The sequence below is a fragment of the Protopterus annectens genome, chromosome 13.part0, assembly GCF_019279795.1.
Source record: "Protopterus annectens isolate FY-2018-M chromosome 13.part0, PAN1.0, whole genome shotgun sequence".
Classification (NCBI taxonomy): Eukaryota; Metazoa; Chordata; order Ceratodontiformes; family Protopteridae; genus Protopterus; species Protopterus annectens.
The window spans coordinates 1,333,322,889-1,333,344,921 of NC_056747.1; the positions used below are offsets into that span (position 1 = coordinate 1,333,322,889).

Genomic DNA, 22,033 nt, shown 5'->3' on the forward strand with positions numbered 1-22,033 from the left:
GCTGCAGACTAGCTGTAGCACCACAGCACAGTCTCAATCTGTAGGCATCCTATATTTTGTCAGAGCAAAACTGTGTGGCAGACAAGCTGAGTAGGACAGGGGCAGACCCTCATGAATCAAAACTAGATCAGGGAATCTTTCAAGATTTGATCCATATCTGGAATCTTTCCTCAAGTCCTCTTTGCCTCCTGTCTGAACAATCAGCTCACAAGATTCTTCTCCAGGACTCCATGCAAGAAGGCCTGGAAGACAGATGCTTTTCTTTTCCTTGGACAGGAATGTTTCTGTATGCTTTTCCAACATTTCCACTAATATCCAGGGTACTTCTGAAGATTCAGAAGGTACCCTCCAAGATCATTGTGATGAATACCTTCTGGCTCAGGCAACCATGGTTCTACCTTCTTTTAGAAATGGCCCGGAGCAACTACAAATATTGCACCAGATTGTGGTGGTAATCTGAGAGCTTAGGCATAATCCAATGCTCTCAATTTACTGGTCAGGCTATGTCCACATCTTTGGCTAAGCTTTATGGTGTAAAGACATAAACACCTGACTACAACCCAAATGACCAAAGTTTGTTATAGTCGCTTTAGTGGTTAAAGAGTTAAATGGAAGGGGGTGACACTAAGTAACATATGTTAGGTCACTCATTTTGTGAAGAAGGGAGACCACCAAGACCTCAGGATTGGGAGATATGAGATTGGTAGCCCACAGCTAGTAATGGTAGAATTCATTGCCATGTATGTGGGAGCACACACACACAGAGGGAGAGTACAGGATTCCCTGAAGTGGTAGAGTTGCTCACATCAGCAACAAAGAGGCAGGATTAAGGCCATAGTTATTATGAGCTCATTGACAGAAAGCTAGCAGGGGCACAAACCACTACCAAGGCTAACCACGTGATGCCCCCAAGCCATCTCTTGTAGTCACTGAAAATAAAACAAGATGGAGGAATGAATGGGTTGTCTGACAGTAAGAAACCTAATGGTCATCACGCATGGAAGGAAAAAACACTCAGAAAAAAAATTTCCAACATTTTCCCCCAGGGTCATGAGCTTTGGGTGCTAGCCAAGAGAATGAGATTGAAGATAAAAGTGATAGATATACGATTAGCTTTGAAAAAGCTCCGCAGTATAGGTACAGTCACTGTTGCAAGCAGATGAGCATCCCACCCAATGAGCTGGAGAATGTTGCTGGAGATTGGAAGCCTGGTCTACCCAGTACAGCCTGCAATCATTTCAACTCAAACTATGACAATTAAGAAAATGAATGGAGCAGATGGAGACATCATTGAATAATTCTGGTATCAGGCTATAGAAGATAATACTCACTGATGAAGTAATGTCTGCCTCAGTTGGTGCAAGATTTGCTGTCTTGTAACATTGCTGTACTCAATTACTTTTTCCTGTTTTAATTATTTTCATGTTACTCTGTAAGTACTGATTTTACAACAAAATTGGACCATTTTACTAAACTATATGTGCAGCGGTTATATATGTATGCTGGAGAAAAGTGACTTGTGCTGGTGAAGGGAGGAGATTAAATATCTTGGAGTCTTGCTCATCTGTGAATTGATATAATGAGAAACCAGCAGCAGCAGCTATCAGCTCACAAGAAATTACTGCTAGAAAAAAAACTGAAGAAATAAAAAAGAAAATGCATCACTAATCCGATAACAAGCACAGAGGTCAGAGTTTTAAATAAGCCTTGACACATCTGCAACTGCCTAGGCAAACCTAAGCTTAAAGGCATACAAGTTTACAAAAGTAGTTTTTAAAACACAAGCTCTGGGCAGGCAATTTCCACTAGAAGTTCCCATAGCTCTTCGTCATAGTAAATGAAACATTGTAATTCAGTGTCTGTAAGATTTCAATGCACCCGCATTCACTTTTAGACTCATTTTATTGACAAACAAGATTCAGTAGCACATATGACTTCATGGTCATGGTGATGCATGCATCAGATATCCATATCCCTGCATACATACACATATACACAGCACAAATGTGCAGGGGGCATATGTGTGACTTACGGCACAAATAAGATCACTAGGGTCTGGTGTACTGACCGAATGTTGGGCTGCACTGGGCAGGAGATCCCTAATGTTAAGAATACTGCAACCGTGAAGAGAAGGATATCTACTGTTATGGTAAAATTTTACACAACTGTACTTTTCTAGAAGATGTGGCTTAATAAGAGAAGAAAATTAGCCAACAGCAATAGCATTTTTTACCATAAAAGCAAGACAGCATACTTCATAATCATAAAGTTCCATCAGTAAAGTGATTTTAAGTAATGAAAATGACAAACAGAAACAGAGACATGTAGACAGTATCATAGACAGAAATGGAAAGTAGTTTCCATTCTCCACCAACTAATCCCTTTTTACATGGTTCCGTAAGTACGAAAGATGAATTAATGGTAGGCTAAGTCGCAGAATGGATTATTTTACATTAGTTTCCATATTTCTTCTTCTATAATAAAGCAAAGAAAAGTGATGAAACATGACTGGATCACATGGTACAGATGTAGTTCTCACTCAGTTACAGCCTCCAGTGCTCATTTAAAATGTTGAGGAAATTATGCCAAATTGGGGAATCCAGTGTCAAAAATAACATTGTTTTTATTTTATTGTATAAAACAGTACATATATAAAATAAACTAGCTATGTCTTGCGTAATTTCCTCATTTTGTGAAGTTACTGTTTAACATCCATGTTTATGTTTCTTTCTAGGTACACATTCACTGGTATCTACACATTTGAGTCATTAGTAAAGATTCTGGCTAGAGGATTTGTTATTGATGATTTTACATTCCTACGAGACCCATGGAACTGGCTGGACTTCAGTGTCATTGTTATGGCGTAAGTAACTGGTAATTGTAGAGAATTATAAACTTCACTGTTTCTCTATAACTTGCTTTTTCTTTTTTTTTTTTTTTTACAAACCCTCTTGTACTTTCTACGTGGTGCTTACAGTAGTCAAAATCATGACCTAACAACGTATTTCCCTTTAAACAGCAGTGAGCAGAAAGCAGCTCTGTAACATCTTACTAAGATCTATTAACTTTTTGGCATCCTTGTGGTGCTTTGGTGTCTGCCTTCATTTTAACTTTCAAAATTAGGAGATACTCTAGCACATAACCTCATCTGACTGATCTGACTGTTAAAACCGCAGACGTAACGCACAGGAAATGTCTCAGAATCCATCCATCCTCTACCCTTTTTTCCCATTTTTGCACATGGGGTTGGGGTGTCACTTCAACAGTGACAATCATCTAGAGCCAAGGTTCACACTGGTGGGTGGTTACACATGTCGTGTAAATGCTTATCACAAATTGGTCTGCATGGGTAGGGCTTTACAATATATCATTTTGACTATCAAAAGCTTCCTTTGTTTATTTTCCCCCTGTCTACTTTTCACCTCCCTAACTTCCAGTAGCCATCTTCTAATTAGTCTCTGTCCATTTGTTCCCTATTTTTGATAATGTGGCCAATGACTCAGGTAAAAGCCAAATAGGCAGAACCATTATCCAGACAGGCATGAAGAATACTGTACCCCAGGTATTCAATGACTGCCAGCCCTCCTGCAGCATACTGTCTACTTGTCTAGCAATGTGTGAAGACTAATTCTGAATTAACAAACTCCTTCCAAAGTAACACGGTTTCTTTCCTTTCACCTTCTTTTGCCTACTATGTGATTCTGACCAAGTCTCTTAACCAGGCAGCAGTCTTGGTTTGTCCCTGAAAAGGGAACTTGTGTCCAGTGGGCTTACCACTTAACAAATTTCTAAAATTCTTAAATAAAATAAAAAAAATGTCTCCCCAATCCTTCACCACTGACCGTTCTGACTAGCAGACTGAATGTCCACAAGAGTGGGTTGATATCACCACTGATTCTCCCTTGTAGCATTTAAAGCCAACTGTATAGCTCACCACTCCCCCACTGTGCTGCCACTCTCCTAATCTGGCTGACGGTTAAAAGGGAAGTTCTCAATATCCTGGACAGTTAGGCATAACCTCACATTGGACGATTAATGTGGCCATGGGGAACTACAGTGCCCTTCCTGTGTAGACATGCTTCCAAACACATGAGGTTGAGAGCTACTGTCATCAGCTTGGTAGCATCAGGACCACATACACAGACCGGGCAATTTCAATGCCATGCAAGCCTTTATGTGCATAGTGGTAAATACCAGAAGTACCTCTCACACTCCCAAAGATGGGCAAGCAGGCACTAGCTGATCACCCTCATCACTGCTGCCTAGATGTTCCTGCATTCTACTCAAATTTTGGGTATCTGGGAGACAGTCAGGGCTGTATCTTCCATGCCACAATACACTCCACAATAGGAGTCTGATGCACTGAGAGGGTCAAAACTGAAAAGGTTGAGGGCGGAGCTTAGATGGCCAACTGAGAGCAGTGAATTTTGAGAGCTCCATAAACTAGTATAATAATATAGGAAAATATTTATTATTTTCAAGTTTAAAATGTCAGAAATCTATAGATAAACTGCTAAACTGCATAAATATCAATTCTGGTGGAGATATACAAAAATTTTCTTGTCAAGTAACTTGGAAATATATTGAGTCACTGAATATGAACAACTCAAGGAATTCTCATCCAGATGCTGCTTTGAAAAAAGAACTGCAATCAATGACATCTACCTTACAGGAACTACTTTGAACATAAGGATCTTGGGTCTGCCTGAAAACACTGAAGGAGAAGACATTATTTCATTCTTAACAACCTGGATTCCTGAATTTTTAGACTTGAAAGAGGGACTTTCATTTGGAATTGAAAGGGCGCACAAAGCACTGAGGAAACCTGTACCTAACTCAACAAATACTCCACCTAGATCCATAGTTATAAAATTTCTTTAATTTCTGGACAAAGAACTAATATTAAAATCTGCTTGGAGAAAATCACCCTTAAAATACAATCAAAGCCTGATAAGGTCTGACAATAATTATTCTTCCAGAATACTAGAACAAAGGAAAAAAGTCTGGCCAATAATAAAACTGTTGAAACAAAACAACATTAAAGCACACCTGGCCTTTCTAGCCAAGATAAAAATACTTTTTGCCAATGAGATGAAAACCTTTAATGACTTAGAAAAAGCCACTATATTCATCAAAAACAACAACATAGTATCTATCCCAGATGAAATGGAATGGATGGCCCCTACTCTTAAAAGAATAAAAGAAACAACTCCTTGAACTGATTCCAAGATAGCTGTCCCAAAAAAAATAACTCTTACAACTTCATCTCTCAAAGTATCAACTGATATGGTACATTAGTTGTCATATGTTTTTATTTAAAAAAGGAGGGATTCTTAAACAACTGAGAAACAGTAATGATTTATTCAGAATGTTCAAAGAGTCCAATAATTATTCACAAACAAAGGTAGGTCAAGATGGGTTACTATTTACATTATATATAAGCCAAACAAAGCAACATATAATACAAACATAGACGTTTCTATTCCCCTACTTGAACTCAATGAATACTTATCTTGTTCATTTTTCATTGATTTTTCATGGATTTTACTTATAATAATTTAAGTAATTAATTAACTAATTCAACAAGGTACCATTCATCAGAGTTCAGACTCAAATGTAACAAATTAACATCATATATTATAGCAGTAACAGTAGAGTGTTTTGAAAAAAATGCTGTCATGGAGACTAATGCCTTCTTCAGTTAAAGTATGATTTAGAAATGTCATGTATATCCTGGTTGAATAATAGTAGCAAGCTCTTAGTACAAATGTCATCATCATTCTGTCTAAACATAGTTAATATCAATTATGGCAGGTATCACAGCTACAAGTGCTGTTTGATCAATCCTGATATGGTGTGTGTGGATGCAGCTGTGTCTGGCAGCTAGTACAAATGTCATTATTATTCTGTCTAAACATAGTTAATATCAATTATAGCAGGTATCATAGCTTTGAGTACTGTTTGATTAAGTCTGACATGGTGTATGTGGATGCAGCCGTGTCTGGCAGCTGTTATATATTGCTGTTTTTGTCTCCGGGAAGCTATGGGTTGTGGCTTGTGATCGAGGTTTACTGATGCTTCTGTATTAAGAAGAGATATTTGGTGTTTTAGCCTGGATCCAGGGGAAGGGGGTGGATAAAACTGTGATTTGGGATATTTTGGCAGAGAATGGTTTGTTTGTACGTCTGCTGAGTGAGAGTTGGGAGGGTTGGAGGAGTGTGTTGTCTTTTGTTGTGGCAGCTTGTTGGGAGTTTTTTTTTTTTTTTTTATCTGTTTGCTCTCTGTTCTTTTCCTGGCTGCTGCCTTGCTGAAAGGAAGGGAATTTAGGCTTGAAGTTGCAGTGAAGTGAAGCTTTGCTTCAGGTGCATCGTGAGCCTCTGGTATGCAGTACACAGACACGCTAACAGAAACAGATGCTCCCATGTTGCTATGGTAACAGAGACAGAGTGACAATAATGCTTAATGCCTCTTAGGAGCTTCTGAGATGATTCTCGGCAATGACGTTTTTGGTTTTACAAAAATATATATATATAATAAAAGGGCTGTTTTAAACCACATGTACACATATTGATGGTCTCCCAACACTTCATTTAGCTCATTAAGTTGATTCTTGATAAAAAATAAAATAAAAAATAAGCGCAATTTTATATTTAAAATGTATTTTGGTCCAAACACATTAAGGACTTACATAAGAGTGGAAGTCTGAGTTATTGTGAAAGGCTAAGAGCACTTGGTCTAGTGCAGTACCCTTTGTAGTGGTCTGGAAGGTGAGCTTGCTCGGACGTGTTGGGCATATGGGTATAGCTGATTCTAGGGGTGTTTGGGGTTGCCGGGAAGTGCTAGAGAGTCATCAGATTTCCTTCATGGAAATATCTGTGGGAATGGAAAGTGCATTGAGTGTTTCACTGGCAGAGTGTCCACTGCATGGAACAGGTTGGTAAAATGGAACCGGACAAATATTGGTTTGGATATTTTAAGAACAGCCTGGAAACACACCACATGAACTAGTGAATGGTATTCTGGCAAAACTGGATGGGCATTGTTGCCTATGCTTGAAGTACTGATATGTGTGTATGTAAGGTTGGAAATATACTTATAACAAATAAGAAACTAGAAGGGTCTCATAATTTAAAGTCTATGGACTGTATAAGCATGCTTGGAAGGAGCTATTAATAAGAATAAGCATTACAGCTTGTGGTCTCTCAAATAAGCAACAGCCAAAAAAAAAAACACAATAGTTATGTAATGTATGATTTTAGTAAATCTAGACATAAAATATATAATCGTCATACAAGATGAAGCAGTCTGCTGAATTTAGATATTAAAGACAGGATTTAATAACATGGATTTGTGTATAATAACACTACTGTCTTAAGTTGCCATAAATGACATACACTGCATTGAACATCAAGGGGAAGCACGATTATTTTTTTATATTAGTAAATATGTATAAGTCATGTAATTGCTTTAACATGAATTGTAGTTTTTGTAACCCATCTTGACCATATATAATTCTTAAGCGGTTACCAAGGTAATAATGTTTTATACATGACATCAAACCGGCAAAGTTGATCAAGAGAAACAATAGAAGCCTGAAACTTGAAATGTCACAGAATGTAACAAGCATATTCTGAACAAATAGTATTAAATTGACAATAGACACTCAGTTTAATAACATGGGCTTGTGTATAATAACACTATTGTTTTAACTTGTCATAAATGACATACACTATATTGAACATCAAGGGGAAGCATGATGATTTTCTTATATTAGTAAATATGCATAACAAGTCATGTAATTGCTTTAACTTGAATTGTGGTTTTGTAATACAGCTTGACCATACATAATACTTAAGCTGTTACCAAGGTAACTAATGTTTTATACATGCAACAAGGAAAGCTTCCACGAACAGACCTTTAATCTTCAAACAGACAAGTAACGTAAGCGCTTTCGTTTTGGTTCAGTGACCAAAACTTCATCAATTAAAGATTACACACCCACCACATTAAATAGTATAAAATAGGTCACATGATCGATTACACAAATTCAAATGCCCTTTTCAATTTGTATTAAAAATAAAAGTACTTTAAACAAAAACCAAATAAACATAACCATGCTTGCATGTAAAATAATATCAAAAGTATCAAAAATACATCTGCTACATAAAAAATATGATAAAAAATACATAATTAAACTATAAAAATGTATATATACTTTGAGGGTATTGGCACCAACAAACATAGGACTAAGGTAAAAACATCACTATCTTTGTAGGTGTCTTAGCTTTAAGATGCATGGTAAAGAGCATGCATCGTTCATCATCTAAAACATATAGTTGAGTTTAAACCAAGGATTATCCTTAGGTTGGGACCTAATTTGAAAAGTTTACTTAAGAAACCTAAGGTTATAACAGTAAGAACAGCAGGAATGTATAAATGCGAAAACTCTCCATATTGTCGATTTATGGAGGTGGGGGCAAAATTTAAGATTCATGGGAAGCGTTTTACATAGAAAAAAGATTTAATTGTTGTTCTAAAAGTGTGGTCTATTTGACTACATGCAAATTATGCTCATGTTTTTATGCCGGGAAAACCGACCAAAAGTTTAAGGAAAGGGTATATGAACATATCTATAGCATTACGAAACTACAATGCATTAGCAAAACATGTTCAAGAATACCCTGACCACACTTTTAGTTTTTGGATTATTGATCGATTAGAACAGGACCCTCGAGGGGACCATTTCTTTAAAATTAGAACTTCTGGAGTTGTTGTGGCAAATAACATTGAATGTCTATTGTCAGCCAGGTTTGAATGATGCATGCTCTTTAGCATGCATCTTAAAGCTAAGAAGCCTACAAAGATAGTGATGTTTTTACCTTAGTCCTATGTTTGCTGGTGCCAATACCCTCAAAGTATATATACATTTTTCTTGTTTAATTATATATATTTTTGTTTATCATATTTTTTATGTAGCAGATGTATTTTTAATACTTTTGATATTTTTTATATGCAAGCATGGTTATGTGTATTTGTTTTTTGTTTAAAGTACTTTTTTTAATACAAATTGAAAGGGCTGTTTGAATTGGTGTAATTGATCATGTGACCTATTTTATACTATTTAATGTGGTAGGTGTGTAATTTTTAATGATCTGATGAAGTTTTGGTCACTGAACCAAAGGAAAAGCTATTACTTGTCTGTTTGAAGATTAAAGGTCTGTTTGTGGAAGTTTTCATTGTTGCCTGTAGCCTTTTTTCATTTTGGAAGTTTTGTTGCTATACCAGTTTGTTTGTGAATGTTTTATACATGACATCAAACTGACAAAGTTGTTCAAGAGAAATAATAGAAGCCTGAACTAGGAATGTCACAGAATGTAAGAATCACATTCTGAACAAATAGTATTAAATTGACAATAATCATTCAGTTTAACCTTTGCTGATTATACAAAACAGAATGTTGCCATTTAAATCTAAAAACTTTCAGGATATGCCATAAAATGGCAATTTATGAATATGGAAAGGGAACTTGTAATCATTAATCACAATAAGTGAATTTGTTGTTGTTAACCTATAATTGCACTCATTGTATAATAAGAAATGACAGATATGAAAATCCTTATGTGTAGGAAATGGGGGGAAGAGGGATGCACTGTTAATTAAAATGCACTAACTTTCATCTATGTTTACATAAAACAAACTTGATGCTTTAAGTAAGTTAGCAACAAACAAAGTGAGTACTTAATGCTGGCAAACAATGAAATATAACTTCTGATATATCTAGTAAAATACATTGTATTATAAACATTAGGTATGAATATTATTACTATCTATTTACATTAAGTAATAAGTTTTGAAAGACTTCATTAGTAAGGGTGAATATGTTAAATAATTGTGTGCTATAATCTTTTACTGAGGTTTTATATATGATACATCTTACTTTACTATGATTGAATTGCTTGTCATCTATTTTTCATGTCAATATTAATTGCTTATACAATAAGTAGACATTTATATTGTGTTCAAATTCTGTCTAATCTACAGTAATACTATATCTGTTCAAAATAATATAAATATTTCTTATTCCTATTACAAATATTCTCCATATGATAATTCAACTTATGGAGCTCAGATGTTCTGGATTGTCAAGGTATGAGCGATAATCTGATGGACTTAGTTTTATCCATCAGATTAGGAATGATTTTCATTCCATGGCTAGTGCGGATCTTAGTTTTGTTAACATTTGTTAGTTTAAATTTGTTATTTCACAAAAATATTTTTAGTATGCCTGACCAAAACATTACTTTATTGGTAATCACTCGAAGTATAAAATTGATAATTTCCTTTAAAAGCTCAAACATATACTTTATAATTATCAGAGGAAAATGTTTAATAGTCACAATAAAACAAAAAAATGCATAGTTTAAATAACCTAAGATGGATTTAACTTTATTATCTTTAAATACCAATGGCTTAAACAATCCTAGCAAGAGATCAAATCTACTGAAATATTTAAAACTGAACAAAGCACAAATTGTCTTCCTTCAAGAAACTCATTTCAAAACAAATGACAATTACAAATGGAATCCTAAGGAATATATGATATTGGCGCAATCCACTTATAAGACAAAGACAAAAGGGCTAACAATTTTATGAAAAACAAATGTGATTAACCCAGAAATCATTTATAAGTATGAAAATAAAGAAGGCCTTATGGCATTAGTAATAGTTAAATATAATAACAAAATATGAACCCTAGCCAATCTATACTGGTTCCCAGGCATTGGATCAGGAATTGTTAAAAAAAACACTTGGATTTCATTTCCAATAATTATGAAGGCGACTTAATATTAGGAGGAGATTTTAACTGTATATCTGATATTTCTGAAACTACAAATAAAAGACCGCTGTGTACATCTGCTGTATCAAAAGCTTTAAACAAGTGGGTAGAATCATTTCATCTTGTAGATACTTTCAAATTTAAAGAAGATAAATCTTTTGTTGTTTTCCCATCAAGATCAAAGATTTGGTACCCAAACTAGAATAGATAAAATATTTGCTGCCCATGACTTACACTCTATAATCATTAATTTCTCAGTCATTCCCTGCCCCTTTTCAGACCAAAATTCATTGATACTGAAGCTTCAAAATGGGTATAAACCATTAATCTTTAACTCTAGAATTCCAGCATATATAACTAAAATTAAAGAGTTCAAACTCTGGTTATAATCTGAATTACAGTTTTTCTTAGATATTAATTACACCCCAGAGATAAGTAAAATAATGATATGGGACTCATTAAAAGCTTACTTATATGGTAAAACCTTAACTTGGTATAAAAAAATCAGAGAATGGGATTCTGAATTATTAGATCTACAATCCAAACTTTTGTCAGTAAAAGCTGAAAAAAATCAAAATTATTTGGAGATGAAACAGAAAGTAGAAGTATTAAACAATAAATACAATGAAATTCTAACACATAAAACTAGTTTAACTTTAGAAAAACTAAAAATTAATACCTTGGCCATTTCTCCCAAATATCTACATAATTTATCCACAAGAATCAAAATACAATCAAAACCTAATAACATTAAAAGTACCTTCCAGGAAAAGAAAGGGAAAAATGTCTCAGATATAGGTGACATTCTTGATGCCTATAGAAATCACACTATATGGAACATTTCCAAAAAGAAAATATACATATTGATCAATTAAATCTAGATGAAAAATGTTCTAATATAAAAAAAAACACAGAAAAATTAAAACTAGATCTGCAAGCACCCATATCCTACAAAGAAATTACAGATACAATAAAAGAAGGTAAAAATAATAAAGCTCTATGTATAGTTGGCATAATTATGGAAATATATAAACTTTTTCCTTCAAAGATACTATCCCTCTTCCATAAAACTCTATTAGAAATTCAGTCACAATCTTTAATACCACCCTCTTGGAGATATTCCTTCATCACACCAATCCTAAAGGAAAAGAAATCGCCAAACCTCTGTACCTCATATAGACTTATATCATTATTAAATAATGACTATAAGATATTTATGACAATATTAACTAACAGAATAAAATTACCACTATCCAAAACAATAAATAATGATCAAATTAGATTTATATATCATAGACACACACATGACAATATTAAAAGGATAATGTCTCTTATATATTATGTTAAACTAGCCTGAACTGTTTTTTTACTGATTACTGCATTTATTTTAAAAATTGCACTTAAAGTTACATTTAGTCGAATTTAGTCGAAAGTTTGCTTGTTTGTTTGTTTAATTGAACTGTGGAGGCTGCCCACTAAAGTGGGCTAGCCTGTGTAACTAATTTATCACTGTCTCTGCATTTTCTGTGTATTTCTGCAAAAAAAACAAAAAAACAAATTAATCCTTGTTTTCCCGCCTTTTTCGACTAGTTTAGACCAGTATACAGGCATTGCTGTATTCTGGGCTGTGGTGTAGTTCCTGTGTTGTCCATTACCTTACTTGGATAAAAGGAAGTTTCTTTGCTCACCAGTGGGAGTGGGGAGCCTTGAGCAGCCTACCTATCCTTGGGGGAAGTGACCTCAGCACAAGAAGCTGTTAGTAATTGGTTGTTTGGGACCATTCCTAGCTCTTTTGTAGTTCACTGCTTAAAATCCGCCTCTGGCCATTTTTTCTGGCTATACTGCTCAGACAAGCTCCACGTGGGTTTACAGAGTGGTCCTAGCAGCAAGGAACTCGAAAAAGCGACTACTTTCTGGATTTAAGTATTTTTGCTTTTTTTTCACTGAAAATAGCTTCTGCTGCTTACTTTAAACTAGCCTAAACTGTTTTTTTACTGATTACTGCATTTATTTTAAAAATTGCACTTAAAGTTACATTTAGTCGAATTTAGTCGAAAGTTTGCTTGTTTGTTTGTTTAATTGAACTGTGGAGGCTGCCCACTAAAGTGTGCTAGCCTGTGTAACTAATTTATCACTGTCTCTGCATTTTCTGTGTATTTCTGCAAAAAAACCCCCAAAAAAACAAAAAAATAATCCTTGTTTTCCTGCCTTTTTCGACTAGTTTAGACCAGTATACAGGCATTGCTGTATTCTGGGCTGTGGTGTAGTTCCTGTGTTGTCCATTACCTTACTTGGATAAAAGGAAGTTTCTTTGCTCACCAGTGGGAGTGGGGAGCCTTGAGCAGCCTACCTATCCTTGGGGGAAGTGACCTCAGCACAAGAAGCTGTTAGTAATTGGTTGTTTGGGACCATTCCTAGCTCTTTTGTAGTTCACTGCTTAAAATCCGCCTTTGCACTGCTTTGCGCGGTCGTGAGCATAGCACAGCGCCGGTTAAACAAGGTTAAACTTTTTCTGGCTCCGCCAAGTCTGCTATTCAATTTTTCCCTTAGAACTGTTCTACTTGCAATCTAAACAGCCTATACTCTATCTGAAAAGCACAGCACTTGCTCCTAAAGCATTTTGTATACAGGTAAAGCACTCTTAAACAAACGAAAAGTACTTCATTCACCTAAATTCTGTTGAGTACCCATTTCCCTATAGGTCCTTTCTGACTCAGTTACACAGCAATCTTTTTCACTATTTCTAGCATGTCGAAGGGTCAGTTGCTAGCGTCCTCTCCTGTTCAGCTGGTGAATCTGGGAATCTTGAGGCAATGTTACAATTGCCTCATGTACACAGACAACCTTCTCCTCCTCCCAACAAATACAAATATATGCGAAAGATGCAACTATATAGCCAAACTGGAGGCTGAGCTCTCTCAATTCAGTACTGGCAAGACCAGTCAGGAGGAGAAGGTAACCACGCACACCACAAACCCAGTCTCACATAGAACTATCACAACTGCAAACCAAACACATAAACACACAAAAACATACTGAGGCGCTGATTAAAAATCTACCAAAACAACAGAGGCCTCCAAAGCAGACACCCAAGCAACCACCACCTCAAGACATAGCAAATGCAACACATAGTTCACAAAGTCAGTGTGCTAAACAGTCACAGCCCTTAAGGCCAAACAACATGCCAGACACACTTGTAATAGGTGACTCCATAGTCAGGCACACTGACGTCCCGCTCACCAGACTGAACAAGGAGAGGGTCACAGTAAGCTGCCTGTCAGGAGCTAGAATCCGCCACATAACACAAGCACTCAGGTCACTCCACAGCAAGTACAAATATGACTCAGTCATTGTACATGCAGGTGTAAACGACCTGAGACGTACCTCCCTGGACTACATGAAAAGAGACATAGAGGAGCTCTCTGATTATGTAGCCCAGACCTTTATGACCCTGACCCTGAGCAGCATCTTACCCTCACCAAGAATGATGCCACAGTACAAAGACAAAATTATCAGTTTTAACAATTGGCTTAATTACTGGTGTCATTCTAAGGGGATCCAGTGTCTGTCTGCTTGGGATGACATGCTTGACAAGCCACGCTGCTTCGCAAGGGATGGTTTGCACCTGTCACCCCTGGGCTTCCGGATATTGGCCAAGGCTCTTGCCACCCCATAGTGCCTTTTTTAGGCAAGGCTCAAATGACAAACCTACCTCCCTAGAAAACACAAGTGGAAAAAAACTAAGGGAAATGCTGCTCAATGCCAGAAGTCTAAACCTCAAGATGCACGCCCTCGAAGCCCATCTCAGTATGGACAACATCGATGTCTGTGCAGTGACTGAAACCTGGTTCAAGGCTCCTGAGAGCACCCCAGCACTATCAGGTTTTACCTCATATCATGCTTTCCGGCCCCAAAACTTGGACAGAACCACAAAAGGAGGGGGAGTATCCATTTTCATCAAAGATACCCACACCTCCAGGTTGGTGGCAACGCATGAAGCATCGGAGACTATCCAGGTGCAACTAACCATAGGCAAAACTGCCTTACAGTTTGTAGCATGCTACAGACCACCCTCTCAAACTCAGGAACCCCACACAGCCTTCCTGAAGACACTGGAGAGTATGAATGTCTCTCCAAATACCATCATTTTGGGAGACTTCAACTACCCAAACATAGACTGGGAACATTACTCAAGCCCCAACACTCTAGCCCAAAGGTTCTTAGAATTCATAAACTCAAATGCAATGGAACAACTAGTCACCATTCCCACAAGAGACAATATACTAGACCTGATCATCACAAACATGGGGACAAAATGCTCCACACCGGAAGTACATCCCTCTTTGGTAAGATCAGACCATAAATTAATCTCACTGGAAATCCACATCCGCCCCACCCCTGCACAAAAGACCACAGTGAAGAACTTCTCAAAAGCAAACTTCACACTTCTTAAGACTGAAGTGGTATCTTTCAAGGCCCCTGGGCCAGTGGAAACCACAACCCACACTGCTGAATCCCTTGCAAATGCCTTCTATGGGCACCTTCAAGAATGCATGGATCATGCAATCCCAAATAAAACCAAGACCCATTCCCCAAAGGCAGGCGACCGTCTGGTGGACCCCAGCCATAAACAAACTTTACAACAGAAGGAGGAAGCTACTACATGACAGAGCAAAATCCCTAAAAGGAAAGGCATCTCTGATCAGTACTAGCAAAAAACTACGATCACTCATAAAATCATCCAAGGCCAACTTTGAGAGAAAAATCGCAAATGACACAAAAGATAATCACAAGGCCTTCTTTAACTATGTTAGAAACCTGGGTGGAAACTCCCAGATATGCTCAGAGTTAGTCCAAAATGACACAAAATACACTAAACCCACTGACATTGCCAACATTCTGGCAGACAGGTTCAGTGCAAATTTCTCCTCCCCCCCAAAAGGAGAAATAACTATCCCAGCAGAGTGTAGCCTCCCTAACATCTCAGATGCCCAGGTGAGAGCCGCCCTCTCTAAAGCTAAAAACACAGCATCAATGGGACCGGATGGTGTCCCGGCTGTGTGCTACATGAACTCAAGAGGAACTAAACCCACACATAAGGCTGCTGTTTAATCTTAGCCTTACCACAGGATACGCACCCAAAGAGTGGCGTACGGCAACAGTGGTCCCACTTCACAAAGGCGGTGCTTCTACGGACCCTGGAAATTACCGCCCCATAAGCCTGACGAGCCTGGTCTGCAAAGCTATGGAGAGGATCATTATGGAACTCATAAACAAAGACATTGGGGACCTACAGACATTGGATCCTACCCAATTTGGCTTTGTCAAGGGCAGATCCTGCCTTCTGAACTTGGTCGACTTTTTTGAAACAGTCACTAAGGCAATTGATGAGGGTAAGGCAGTTCACACAGCCTACCTTGATCTTGCAAAAGCCTTTGACACAATACCCCACTCGGGCATCATAGACAAACTCACCAGCTTAAATGTAAACCCATATGTCACAAGATGGGTTGCAAACTGGCTCAAGGACAGAACCCACAGGGTCAGAGTTGCTGGAGCTATGTCAGACTCTAAGCCAGTCACAAGCATGTCCCACAGGGCTCAGTCCTGGGACCCCTCTTGTTCGGCATTTATTTTTCCGAGGTACAGGCAAACATAGGAGGATTGTGGCTGACAAAGTTCGCAGATGACTGCAAACTGGGCGCCATAATTGATACTCCAGCGGACACAAACATCCTTCAGAGAGGCCTCATAGAAATGGATAATTGGTGCCAGAGCCATGGCCTTAAGCTAAACGCCAAAAAATGTATAGTCATACCCTTTGGGAAAAACAAAGTACCGACAAATTACCACATAGGCGGTAATCCATTAAGTACGGAAGAGGTAATCAGGGACCTAGGGACCCAGGTTGACAGTAATCTCTCATTTGACACTCACATTGCCAAAGTGGTTAGGAAGACCTTCTATATTGCCCACCTTATCATGAAGGGTTTCACATCTAGATCAAGAGAGGTCATTGTGCCCCTGTACTCTTCTCTTATCAGGCCAATGATTGAGTACAATGCCCCATTTGGGATGTATCTCACCCGACACCTGCAGCAGTTGTAAAGACCCCAAAAGTTCCTCACCAAGAGGATAAAGGGTCTTAAACATATGTCATATGCTGCCCAACTGAAAAAACTCCAGCTCTATTCAGTCGCATACCGCCTACTCAGAGGTGATCTGTGCCTGACGTACAAGTCCATGTCCAATCCTGAATTAATGGACATGCTCCACCTCAAAAAATCCAAATCCATCAGAGCCACGAGAACAAGTGACTTAAACCTCAACACAGAAATAAATAGAACGTGCTGGAGGGACAGATTCATAACCCAGAGGCTCCCTACACTCTGGAACAGAATCCCAGTCCATGTTAGGCAGAGCCCCTCACTGACTCTATTCAAGAGAAATCTCGACGAGTGGATGGGAGATCATAGGTTTACCCCGGGGGTCATCACTTTGTCACTACTAGACAGAGGCATAGTAAACTAAACCCTAAAAGGGCGTAGTATTCTCATCCTAAGGGGTGGTGTAAGCCACATACACTCTGGCTAGGCTTATAAATGCCCTAGGGCAGATAGCCTAGTACGAACCTATGAACCTATGAACCTATAATAAAGAAAACAAAGAAACAGTCATAACTGGCTTAGATATAGAGAAAGCCTTTGATTCCCTAAATTGGGACTATTTATTAAAAATTCTGATGTTATTTGAATTTCATCCTTCCTTTGTTCATCTGCTAAAGAATATATATGCAGATAATTTAGTGTATGTTAAGCTAGGTCCTTTCACCTCTGAATCTATACATATAACAAAGGGTACTAAACAAGGATGTCCAATGTCACCGATTCTATTTGCTTTGGCTATTGAAATATTGGCAGAATCAATATATAACAATACAAAAATCAAAGGAGTAGATGTTTATGAACAATACAATTCTAAAGTAATGCTCTTTGCTGATGACATATTATTAACATTATCCAATACAAAAGAGATATTAGAAGAATTAGATATTTTAATTGACACATTTTACAGGACTTCAGTACTCCATTTCAATAAATCAAAATTTTTATTTTTAAATAAAAAAAAGAATTGCAGACGAAGGGGAATCACATTATAGGGAAACAATCTTCTTCTTCTTCTTTCGGCTTTTCCCGGTTAGGGGTCGCCACAGCGGATCACCTTGTCCGCACATTGAATGGCAGTGGAGTTTTACAGTGTCGAGTTGCCAGCCCGGCGCCCAACCTTCCATAGAAGGCACACTCACACGCACACCTAGGGCCAATTTAGAGTATCCAATCCACCTGCAGCATGTCTTTGGGATGTGGGAGGAAACCGGAGGAAACCCACGCGACCACAGGGAGGACATGCAGACTCAGACAGAAGGCACCCCGGCCGAGGATCGAACCGGAGAACCTCTTGCTGTGAGGCGGCAATGCTAACCACTGCACCACCGTGGCCGCCCATTATAGGGAAACAATAATCTACCTTAAAATATCTAGGAATTGAGTTATGCAAGAATAATAATGAATTAGTCTCAAAAACTACAATAATATAATCAATACAATTAAAATATCTGTGTAAAAGTGGAACAAAATAATATTAGCATTTGAAGATAGACTACAGTTAATAAAAATGGTTTTACTACCCAAGATTCTACATATAGCTTTGGCAATACAACTGTTACCATAAAGGAATATACTCAAAGAGATAAACTCATGCCTCATAACATTTTTATGGTTTCCCAAAAGAAACAGAATATCTTTAATACATCATATCAGACCATGGAAACAGGGAGGATTAAACTTTCCTGATATATAAACATATATAAAAGCATCAATATCTAAAACAATCTCAGATTGGATAAGTCCAAAATATTCTGAAAATTGGAAAGAATTACTAACTGTAATATCAATAAATGAATTTGATTTACAAATAAAACTTCAAATAACAGATAAAAACAATTTGCCATGGCACATATTATGTATTAGTATGCAATATAACATAACTAAGCCCACTAAAACTCATATGATTAATTATTACATTGACTCCTTTAGGAAAATTATTAATGCAAATATAGATTTAAAAATCTGGTTTGATCTTTTAACACCATTCATAGTTACAAAGAGCTATCCACATAAACTATACGGAGAAATAATTAATTCCTGGGAACAGAAAGGATTTGTTTGTTGGTTTCAATATGCAAACAATAGAAACAATGTACAAAATTCCACAACAAGTTTGGCTAACTATGCAAAGCATTCTGACGTATTCACAAGATTTATGCAGAATAATTGGTAATTCTTCTTTTAAAGAAATACCTAAACTTATGAAATACCTATATGAAATCATATATTATGACATGGGGAATAGTATTTCAAAATTTTACAAGATATTGATAGATTATAAAACAACACCCACATTCTTGTATTGGAATTATATAACAAAAAGACACTGATTACAGCTAACTGAAGAAATGAAATGAAATATTTTATTATCAATAAAACATACATCATTTACGCAATACTGGAACATTTTTAATTGGAAATGCTTGCACAGAGCATTATTAACTCCAGATGGAATTACTAAAATTAATACTTCCACAAAGGGAATATGTTGGAGGTGTGAGCAAATACACAATGCAGATTGGAATAACATTTTTTCAACTGTGTTAAAATTAAGCCATTTTGGAATGGTATTAAAAAGCTTTATTTAATAAATCATTTAACTTATCTAAAGCTCTAGTACTATTAAATGTGTATGAAGGTCCTCATTTGAATGAGTCAAATATATGTCTAGTATGGACAATACTTGCAATCTCAAGGAAGTGTAAAATAAGAAGATGGAATACAAACACAATACTGACTTTGGAAGACTTCTACAGCCTACTGAAGACCACAGCATTGTTGGAAATTAAAATTAAAGAATTAAGGATTCATTCAAACCCATTTATTAACAATCCATGGAAAAAAGTCTTATCATTGATTGACACTTTACAATAACTGAACAGATACACTCTGATAACTGGATTGTTATACCTATAAAGTAATTGTATATATTGAGATCCATTATAGTATCAGACTGATGTAAATAGTGTACATAGTTATTTAAGATGATATATACAAATACGATGGAATTTATTCAACTGTATTTGAAAAATAAAAAAATTTTGAGGAAAAAAAAAACTGAAAAGGTTCTTCACACCTGTCCATTTACCTGGCTAGTATGTTGATAAAGATAGATCATAAACATCAAGACATTATTTGATTTTTGTGCAACATTTTGGGATTTGGGAATTTGTCGAATTTGTCAAAATAAAATGTTTATGCCAGTGTCCATTTCAGTTTTAATTCAACAGTATCTGGGTATTTGAAAGTTTTTTTTTTCTTTTTGATGGGGTGTTATATAAAGTCTGGGCATGTTTCTCTACTGTATTTCATTAATGATACATAATGTAATTTATTTACTGTTCCACAACTAGCTGGGTAAACTGATGTAAAACCCTTTTCAGCCACTACCCAGCCCGTGTGGCAATAGCAAGAGCAATCAATACTGAGAGACAAATGTAAAATCACATACATAGTATAAATCTACAGTAGTAAGTACATACTGTGCCATATGATTCATGAAAATATGATTAGATGCATGGATGAATACAATGCATGTGCAATATTTACAATGTCTAAAGAATTCAGGTCTACCACAAGTGCTTGAATGCTACTAGATTATGGCACATTTGTTCACCGATGCTTGCTTGAAAAGGTAAGGTTTCTAACTCCCACTAGCTCAATCTTACTTAATTAGTTACCCATTCCAACACCTAACCTTATTAAAGTATATAGCCTTATCAAACCCTGAAACTCCAACACAGTTCCTAATCTGATTCTTCATTACCTAACCCTAAAATTACATACCCCTCCCTAAGCCTAAAATCCCTGATCAGTCTCTAAATCAAAAACTCCAACCCTCCCTCCCTAAATCTAAATTCCCTGTTCACTCCCAAACTCCAAACTCCCCTTCCACTCCTTAAACCTAAAACTCCCATTTCACTCCCTACCCCTAAAATTCCACTCCCACTCCCTAATTGCCAAAACTTCCTTCCTACTCCCTAACCGTAAAACTCCCTTCTTGCTTTCTAACCCTAAAATGCCCCAGCTACTCCTCCCCTATGGCTACTGTACTTAACCTCAGTTAAAATTGAATAATATATTCAGGTAAAGCGCAGCAGCTACTTCTTTGAATTCATGTTTAGGTGAAGCTCGAGAGGCTAGCTCTACAAGTAACGAGATGTTTGATTCCCTGGCTTACAGACAGTGGTCTTCAAACTTTTGGGATGTGAGCGCTTGTAGTAGAACCAAATAATTCACCAGTAGCTTATTGAATATTCAAAGAAGATATGGAGATAAGTGTTGTAGAGGTAGAAACAAAAGTTATGTATGACAGATCTGTTGTCTGCTTCTGTCCTTTCTCAATAGATGGGTTATTGGATCCAACTATGTTCCAACTTTGGCCACTCTCAGACTTTGGTTCCAAAGCTTAGGCTCCTCCCCTTATCCACAAGTAGAAACTTACCTCAGATCGAGTTTTCCTATACCCTATAATAAAAATGTTATACCCTCTTGATAAAACTAAAACTTCAGAGATATGGTCTGCTTCCTAACCACAAGCTTGAAGAGTAAATAACCATGCCATAGGGACTATAGGTGCAGTCACTCCAGAAACAGGGAAATATAATTGGATGAGGGAAGGTAGGAGGTAAGATGAGAAAGGATGGAAACAGACAACACAGATGGATCTATTGTTATAGTAAGCATATAACTTTTGTATCTGATGTTGTCTCTCTTGTCAGTTCTTGAATGGTTGAGAAAGAGTCCACAGCTACCATAAACCTTGGGAGGTCTCATGGAAAGATATTCTGGAGGACAGCCAAACCAAAGGAAGCTCTTGACCTGGTTTGTAAATCCAACTTATACTGAGATATGAACATATCGACATTAGTAGAAGGTGGTGGAGGTTGCCCCTTATCTTGTAGAAAGAGCCTTAGATGGTGTAGATAAGGATAATCCCTTCTCCTTATAGTCATGTGAAATACATTCAAATGACTAGTGAAAAAGAGTTATTTTAGACATCACCTTTCCCAATTTGGCTGGAGAAATG

The 22,033-nt window shown here is 37.0% G+C and overlaps 1 protein-coding gene across 1 annotated transcript in view; it reads left to right on the forward strand.

Moving 5' to 3' along the window:
- LOC122788286 (sodium channel protein type 4 subunit alpha-like) overlaps positions 1–22,033 on the forward strand; it is a 1,768,016-nt gene that overhangs the window by 900,338 nt on the left and 845,645 nt on the right. Inside the window, exon 6 of the mRNA XM_044055359.1 lies at positions 2,735–2,863. Coding sequence (XP_043911294.1) covers positions 2,735–2,863 — 129 coding nt within the window. The remainder of the gene's footprint in view (positions 1–2,734; positions 2,864–22,033) is intronic.